The sequence below is a fragment of the Octopus bimaculoides genome, chromosome 1, assembly GCF_001194135.2.
Source record: "Octopus bimaculoides isolate UCB-OBI-ISO-001 chromosome 1, ASM119413v2, whole genome shotgun sequence".
NCBI lineage: Eukaryota > Metazoa > Mollusca > Cephalopoda > Octopoda > Octopodidae > Octopus > Octopus bimaculoides.
In genome coordinates, this window is record NC_068981.1 from 65,269,744 (window position 1) to 65,279,492 (window position 9,749).

Below are 9,749 nucleotides of genomic sequence, written 5' to 3' on the forward strand. Positions count from 1 at the left end.
TGTGATATAATTAGAACATATTTTCTGAGTAAATCAGAAGAATCCACACTCTCTGTTGGAGCTTATACCGTGTTTTCGATGTTAAATATTTCAATATGCTCGTGGTTCAATTATCTGCCATAAGCCTGTTGATACTGTAGGCGATGGGTGGTAGAATCAGATGAATGTCAGTTGCGCTTTACGCTTCGAGTTCATCTTACGCCAGGGTCGACATCGTGTTTTATTCTTCCCGGGGTCGATATGATCTGCTATATTTTTCTCCAAGATGTGTGGGATTGTATTAATATTTAATTTTTGTTATTTAGTCGGAAGAATTGGAGCAGTGGTTATGACCTATGCAAGCAGTCCTTGACATGAGATTGATTCAGCTTCAGCTTCGCATGGGGATGTCTTAAGCTAAGTGGGGATGACTAAGGAGAGTTTTCCAGGGGGGTTACAATGCTGGGAAAGAAATAATTAGAGCCTGAGAAGTGAAACACCATGAAGATGAAGTTAGTCGGAGAAATGGGTTCACTCAGAGGGCTTGATGAGAGAGGTAATCTAGTTTGGTAGTTCAAAGAATTAAAGGACGTTATAGTAGTGCTAGAGTAAGTCGAGAGGAGACAGTGTCTGTGTGCCAATTGTATCATGCTGGTAAATATATATTTGCTGAGTTACTACATCACTATCACATGAGCACAGCTCATATCCAGGTACTCACACATGCACTACACAGCTAGAAATAGTAGATAAACTTCCCTCATATTACACTATCTTAAAAACTATAATTATATGTTTTGCTTGGGGGTATTCCTAACACAATGAAAAACAGATGGTCACAGATGAAATGCTTTTCTTCATGTTACTTTTTCCAGTTTCCATTTACATGTTTTAATCTGTCTTCCTCAGTTTGACTTATTCCTGTTATTGATAATATAATAATGATCCAAGAAACAAAACCTAGGAAAAAGTATTCGAAAACTCAAGTGTCAAAAGTTGAAATCGGTCATTTAGAGTGCGAAGCTTGACGTTAAGCTAACAATGTGGACTATAATGGTGTCATTTCCATGTGTGTGGGTGGAGATAAGGTCAGAAATGACTGTCAAACATTGAAATATTTAACATCGGAAACACGGCATAAGCTCCAACAGAGAGTGTGGATTCTTCTGATTAAAAGAGGTGAATAAACTGGAGAGAGGGAGAAAAAAAAAAAATAAACAAACTGAGTTATCACCCTTGATTAGTTTAGTCAACATTTAGATTATGAGAGGGCGCTGTTTGTATTGTGATGATGCTACAGTAGTTTCTGCTAAATGTTCCACGGTATTATTTCCTACTCCCACTACTATTGCTACATCTTGCTTGTCACTCCCATCATCTGAATCTCTCAGATAAATATTCTGTTACCAGTGTTGCCTACCATCATTGCAGCCTCAGCAACGCATATATGCATATGTAGCATAGGAGCGTGTGTGTGCGCTCGCGCGTCACTGATGGACAACTCTACCTGACTTGCTTATTATACAAGAGAAACGAAAAGGAAACACCGAGTATATATATATCTATATATCTTAAAAAAAAGGAATTATATAAAAGGGGAAAAAAACAACAACTTAAAAACGAAGAATAAAATCTACTCAACTCACATGTGGATATGTATTTATATAATACGGATCAACCCTGCTTTAAATCTACGTATGTATACATAATTGTAAAGCTATAAATGTGCGTATATTGATATATATACTATAATCATACATTATATTCTGTTATAAACTAAAGGCTGTCTGCCCAAACTGACAAGCTTGTTGAAGAGTTGTATTAGTCTCTGGGAAACTTCATTCAACGAGCAATATAAGACCGGTGGATATTACACTTGGAAACGTCATAGATACTAGTAAACCAATTCCATTTACCCAGTTACTTGGTTTTTCACGATACGGGTGAATACATTTATTGTTTTATTAATCAAATATCACCATTATTCGAATTCTTACAACCCTCAGTTTTCTTCTCCTATCTCTCTCTCTCTCTTTCATTCACTCTCAATTCTTTCCTTTTTCTATTTGATAACCCTTCCAGCTATTTGGATGTCAATGCGTTGCCAAGAGTGAAATTATAGTAAAAAATTGGTTGTTTAGGCGAAGTAAGACTTTTTATTTTTTTCTTCCAAACACATCTCGTCTAATCGAAATGCGGTGTGTTCACATTGAACCCTCACACTTTCTATTCTTGTTACCAGCAGCACTGTACCCCCAGCACGAGTGAGTGATGTTTGGTGTGACACAGGGCCAAGGGATGGCACCAACAGCACAACCACTGCCGCTACTGCTGCTACACCATATACGACAATTCCGACAGCGACCTCTTATCTTTCGCTACCATCGTTATCACCAACCGTACATTCGAGTAATTTACAATAATAAGAATAAAAAATACACCACTACCATCGCTTCTACAAAGAGCAACAACACTAATAACACTGCCAATTGTGTAACTCCTACTAAAGTCTTAGCATCTACAGGTACCCGCTTCATATTCAATCTAACTTCATTTGTAACTAACAACAAGAACCAGAACAACAATATTGTTGCTGACAGTTCTGACTTCGGTGCTTTATATTCAATTAGTTCGTCTAAAGCTGAAAACAGTTTATCTTCCTTATCATCATATACAGGGTGGTTACAAAATAGGGGATCATCGTGAAGCTAGGAAACACACAACAAGCACGCAGACGTATGAGACTTAACTAAATATTTGCCCAACTAGATTTCACATAATTTGAAAACATAAATCAGGTAAAAACTCCGAAGAAAACTTTTAAAATCCTCAAACAATTTCATTCATACACTCTGAAACAACACAATGTAGTTTTATAATGGAAAATGAAAATTAAATTAAATTATGGATCCCTTACTTTGTGACCACCCTGAATTTTTTTTTTCGCCCTTGTTTTCTTTGTGTTTGCCCTTATCGTCAACTGCTAAACTGTAACATGTTAGCCAGTTTTATCACCCATTATCGACTATTTCTCTTTTTACTTCTGTAAACGATGTAATATAAACATAGCTAAATTCGTGTCCGTACTATTTACTCCTTTTGTTTTAATTTTTCGCACCTTAACTGCAAATCATCAGCTCCCCACAATCAACATGGTCAGTGCTTTGCTAATTGTTAATATGTGATAGTTGTTATATATTATTACAATACTTCTTGCTTGTTAACTTTTTTCATATGTTACTGATAAACACTACAAATATTTCGGTTTAAACTGACAAAAGAAGCTCCCACTTTTTTCTTATATATTTTTTATTTTGTTTATTACAATTAACAAATACTTCAAAGAAAATCTGTTAAGAATTTCTCTTCCGTTGAGAAGATTCAGAGTGCGCAAAAAAATCAATAAATTTAGTAAACATACGATTCCGATGAAGATATGTAAATAAACATTTTAGCATTGTACTAGGTCACATTCAAATAGCTTGTACCTGGTTAAAATATACCCGGTTCGGGGGAGATATTTTTTTACACTTGATCATTCATACGCGTACGTATATAGACATACATAACGTACTATCATTTGTTAGTATACCCCATTTTTTCATAATATAAATTATCTACCACAGTTTTTGGATGTTTGCTCTAACTAGATCGAAATCAATGTCGAAGAAAACTTCTAAAACGTCGCCTTCTTCATCACCGCTGTCCTCTGCGGCTGTGGTGAAGGAGGCAACTGACAGTTGGAAAAGCCGTAGTAATCGTAACAATAACAATCGACACCATCAGTTACAATATTCAGCCAGTCACTTGGGCTGTAGTACAAGTATAAGCAGTGGTGCTAGTGGTCCCAAGGTAACTAAGAAATCGGCTCACTCAACTATTGGTGGCAATCCTACATCTATGACGTCCTCAAAGACTATGATTGATGGCAGCGGTGTGGCAGTTAATGAAGCTAATCTTGGTTTTCTTGGACGGCTGAAAAGAAAGTTTAGGATCCATACCAACAAAGGTAGTTACAGTCTTTGCCAGGAAAATTTGTCAAACAATAGCCATTATATGGCACGTAGTGAGAGCGAAATATATGACAATAATCATCATGCAGGACTTACTTGGAAAGAAACTAAATTACGTTCAGAAAGCTTACCCCGCACACGACAAAATCCATTTTCGACTGTGAAAAAGACACCGCATCGGCAGAATTCTTCTTTCTGGGGAAGACATTTCCCAGATAACCAAAATATTGTAGACCCATCATGGCTCACTGAAGAATCCGATGAGGGGCAGTGTCGCCCATTGTTGAATGAATCAGGTGAAGTAAGGAATGATTTTTTGAGCTTGGATGAGTCTGCAATTGACTTGGATAATGAACCTGCAACTAACGATGTCTTGAATGATGAACCAGGTTATGAAAGCTTGGAAGAAATCAAATTAAAAATGCAGTTAAATCAATTAAAACATTCTTCTGTTTCTACTGTTCTTGAATGCCCTGAAACCCCTGACACAAATGACTTATGCTGCAATGGGGTTTCATTACAAGTTAAGTCCTCCTTGTTATCTTCAGCATTACCAAAGAATGGCCAGTTCAAAAATGCAGACCATATTAATAAAAACTGTCAGAATGGAACAGATAACATGTGTGAATGTACCAAAAATTTGGAGCTACATCCTGCGGAATGTAATAATGATAACAAACTTGTGTACTACTGTGATGAAAGAATGTCACCTCCTCCTGCCTCATTAGCAACAACGACACTGCAGTCTTTAAATTGTTGCCGTGGTAGGCAGACAGCAGAGAGTGGTGCATCAAAAATATGTCTGAATTTACCAACTTTGCAATTCTCGTGCCCTTCAAGAAATCCTTCAGTTGATGATACAAGTCCGGATTCATCTGATCTGTTTTCTGATGAACTCTATGCAAATCCCCAAATCCTTATCCGCAAAAAGTCCCGATCAAAACAATCATTTCAAGAATCTGATCGAACAAGTAAAGGTTCTACATATGAAGGAATTGCAACAGGTGCAAGTGATTCAAATGGCAATTCAAAAGAGAACAACGAACAAGATATGTCTCCAAAAGAAACACAAACTGACTTGGCACCACCATTGCCTGCTCGAAACTATCGCCCTGATGAGAAAGGAGAACCCGAGAAATGTGAATCCTTTAGCACTTGGTGTAATGACTATGCTAAAGGAACCTCAATGGTGGAAAATTCCACATCATCCGGGAAACCTTTCTTCAACAACCTGTGTTTACCTGAACCTTCTCTCCCACTGCCTCCCTCAGATGTTCCTCCCCCACTCCCACCAGATAACCGAAAGTCAGTGTTTGCTGGTAGTAGTAGTTCAAGTGATAAAGTGAGTGCTAATGTGATAAATCCAATGACTAAACTTCGGCTGAATGAACAGCCTTCACTGGCAGCATCTTCTTTAGAGCAGTTGTTGCAAGAATCTTCAGTTGCTCCATCTTTTAAACGACGAGTTCTTGATGAGCCAATTCATGCTTCCTTAGAGGAGGTTTTCCCCAGAATGCGAACACAACATAATCCTAGTCGGTCAAAATTAACTGCTTCCTGGAATGGGGAGCGTTTAAATGCCAACACCAGTAATCATTGGGATTTTTTCATGAAGGACAGTCTCCCTAAGTCTTTGTCTTCATCAAAAGTGTTAGATGAACCTATCCATGCATCATTAGATGAAGTATTTCCTCAAAGAAGGCAGAGGCAAAATACTAAATGGAATAGAAATAGTCTTTCATCGTTGAACTGTAATGGCAGACGTTTCCCTAGTGCTGAGAATAACTGGGAGGTTGTTGTTCAAGAAGGCAGCCCTAATTTATTTGGATGTACCCAGATGTTTCCTAGTGTTAATGGCCTGATCAATCCGGAGATACCACCACCATTGCCTGCTAAACGGAAAACTAACCAAAGTTGTTTAGGATCCTGCAAATCTGGTGAGTTTACTTTTGATTATATTCAATACTAATGTGTTTTTGTATGTTATGGAAATGTAAAATATATAAATATATCCATATAAACAAAAGCAGTTTGTGTGACTGACTGAAGTGATTATGATATGAATTCAAATTTAGCAACAGGTGTTGTGTTGTAACCTTGGAAAAGATACATGATGTCAACTGCCTCTGTCCACTTTGATGAAAAAACTTTACACTTGGTTGTTATTCCTGTAACCCACTGAAGACTTCATGTTGTTTATTTAGGTCTCAAGTCAGCCTCTTTGAGCCCATTCATTTTCCATGCTTTACCCTGCATTGAAGCTAAATGAAGCTGTTGTTAATTACTTCGCATTATTTCTTATTTATAGCATTGATTTATTCCAGCTCTGCAGTATCTATTTACAGCCTTGAGGTCTGGACTGTTGGGTGTTCAGTGTCTTGGACATGGATACAAACCACTGTCAGTGGTTGGATTAGAACTTCTTGGTCATCTGTGTTTTTATTTAACACTACATCAACTTAAACTACATCATCAAATCAGAGCCAACCCTGCAACTTTTACGTGGTTACTTGGTCTGCTAGAAATAAGATACTTCTCCCACAAATCACATTTCACCCGCTTAGGGAAAAAAAAGGGATACATAAGATAATGTAGTTCTAGATACACTATATCTGAAAGAAAAAAAAATGGATAGGTCATAGATTTGCTTGGTCAGTGTTGACTTGTGGCTAAACAGGAGTTTAAACCTAACAGCTAAACAATAGGTCTAGTTGATCTGGGGGCTCAACATCATTTCATTTATTTTGCTGTAGATTTTCATTTTAATGTTATCAGGTAAATTTCTTCCATGTTGGTTAAGAGAGATTTAGAATTTATAAAAGTTACACTACTCAAGCATTAATAGTTGCAACATAATTTTGTGCATGTTGATAATCTAATGTATCAGTGCTTCAAGGGTTATAGTTGAGCTTGCAACCTAGTTTTTATTCATGATTAGCATCATTACACATCATTTTAATTCATATTAGTCTCTGCAAATTCCAGCTGTTTCTTCAAGCTTCAGAGAGGGATTGGGACTTCTAGACTAGTATAGCCATGGCAACTTTTATTCTTTTGCTTGTTTCAGTCATTGAAGTGCAGCCATGCTGGGGCACTGTCTGGAAAGATTTATCTGAATAAATCAATCTCAGCACTTTATTTAAAATCTGGTACTTATTCCATTGGTCATTTTTGCTTAATTGCTAAGTTATGGGAAGGTAAACAAACCAACATCTGTTTTCTAGCAGTGTCTGTATGTAGGGAAACACAGAAACACATACATATGTTCATCATCATTAAACATCCATTTTCCATGCTGGCATGGGTTGGATTAATATGTGTGTGTATGAAGGGCTTTCATGCAGTTTCTGTCTACCAAATCCATTCACAAGGCATTAGTCAGCCCAAGTCTTTAGCAGAAGACTCTAACCCAAGATGCAGTGCAGTAGGACTGAACCTAAAACCACTTAGTTGCAAAGTGAGCTTGTTAAACTCACAGCCATGCCTGCACTGGGAACAAAAGATTGTTATTTCTACATGGTCCCCTTAAAAAACATAATCCTACCATGATACATAACTGCCAATTATGTATGTATGTATATAAGAAAATTGAGGATTCATACTGGTGTGATTTGCAATTAAGCAGAAAATGCATTCAAAATTGTTGGAGAAAGTGCAATAATGTTTATTCAAAGCTGAGTCTACATGAATTGTTAGTCCAAATTTCTTCTTTCCATTCTTGAGACAACTGAAAATCTCTGTATCTGTTTGGATAGACTCAACATTAAATAGATATATATTTGTGTGTGTGTGTGTGTCTGTATATATGCATATATATATATATATATATATATATATATATATATATATATATATGCTTCTTATTTAACTTTTAATGACAGTTTATCTATGATAAACTATAATTATTTACAGACTGAATAAAGCTGTACCTAGTAATGCATACCTTAACAAAACAAATATCATGTAAGTTAACTACTGAATATCAAGTAGATCCATAAGTACAGAAGGAAATCCAATTTAAGACAATCAGGAAAATACCTTCATCAGCTGCCTAACAAATGTCATTGTGATTTTGACACACAAAGCAAGAACACTTCTTATATTCCATCAAAATATATATAACAGTTAAAACGTGCAAATAATCATAATTCAACTTAGATATGTTATATAACTAAGTAATAACAAAATATAAGAAACAAAGACTAACTCACAAATTGTATATGCCAATCTTGACATAAATGAAAATTGATAATTATCTAATAAAGGTAATTTTAGGAATAAACTATTTATTAATAAATATAACAATAAAAACAAACCTTGATTTGAAGAATGACATGCAGTTATATTAAAGTGCTAGCTTACAATCATAGCCAATACTATCAGATAGTTAGTTTCCATGCTCTGCTTGTAAGGCTCCCATGCACAAAAGAAAGAGTTCTACCACTGACTAGAATTTGCAGAGGCAAATTAATACACAAACTTAAAGTGACAGATATCCAGTGAGAAAAAGGGCAAATCTACTATGTGGTAACATCATCCAAACAACCCAAGCAAACATTCTAATCAATAAATTAGAAACAATATCACTCTGCAAGCTTGATGTTACCCTGAATGTCCTTACAATGCCATTGTGTCAATTGAGATTACAATTAAATTGACTAATTAATCTTTTTAACATAAAAATGAACCCCCAAGAAGATTATTAGTAACCTCAAGCAGTAATTTTTCCCTCTTAGTTATTTTTCCAAATCTTATTATTTGTGCTGCAAACACATGATATTATAGTCTGCTAGCCAAGCAACTATAACATCATTGCTACTTGAAAATTAAACTCGCTTGTCTTATTGTACATAATACCTTTAGATGCATTACAGATCTTGACCTAAAACATCTGAATAATTAAGTTTATTAACATCCCTACCATTCCTGCTAACCTCCAAATCTCTTGGGTAAATTTTAAATAATAAACTTTCAAAGAAACAACAATTGAATGGAATTATAGTGGTAAATGGAGGTGGAGTCACAAGGGGGTTCAAGTCTGCTTGTGACTACATAGACACCTAAAACAATTAGCAAAAAAAAAAAAACATGGTATCCAGTCATACTTACCTGTAGGTGATGGCTGACTCTTAATCTGTATGCATGTATTTATGTATATGTATGTATTTATGTATGTATTGCCACCCTCTTACTTTTATCTAACCTCTTACCCATATATCTCTAGGATGCCCCCTACCTTCTTTTTCCCTCATCGCACCCTTTGTTTTCTTCTTGCCCAATCCCTCTTTCTATCCTCTCCATTGCTTCCCCATTTAGCATGCTTTCACAGCATTCACATTCTGCTCTTCCTATCTTTATTTTACCCTTCAACATCTTTTTCACTCATCGCTCCAAACTACGGCACCTCAATGGCTACCTCTTTTTCTCTCCCCACTGTCCTCTCCCCACAACTTCTCTGCCTTCTCAACACCAATTTGCATCTTTCCCACTCAGGCTTACCACCATGGTACTACCCTGCCCTTATTCACCTACCTTTCCTTCAATGACTCTCTTAGTATTCTTCTCCACCTTTGTCTATTTCTCTCCTATCTCTGTCCCCTCATACTGATTGTGTATACTTGCCTCTTATAATGTTGGGGTGCCCTAACCCCAACCTTAGACAATAACCCCTCTCTACTTCCAAGGTTGTCCCTGCTTTTTTCTTCACTGGCCCCTCAGTAATCCCTTCTCTCTCCCTTGTTCCCTGCCCACCTACAA

The 9,749-nt window shown here is 36.4% G+C and overlaps 1 protein-coding gene across 1 annotated transcript in view; it reads left to right on the forward strand.

Annotated features, from left to right (window-relative positions):
• The first annotated feature begins 1,225 nt into the window (after nucleotides 1-1,225).
• LOC106877501 (uncharacterized) overlaps nucleotides 1,226-9,749 on the forward strand; it is a 289,778-nt gene continuing 281,254 nt past the window's right edge. The window contains exon 1 of the mRNA XM_052967242.1: nucleotides 1,226-5,929. Coding sequence (XP_052823202.1) covers nucleotides 3,613-5,929 — 2,317 coding nt within the window. The 5' untranslated portion in view covers nucleotides 1,226-3,612. The remainder of the gene's footprint in view (nucleotides 5,930-9,749) is intronic.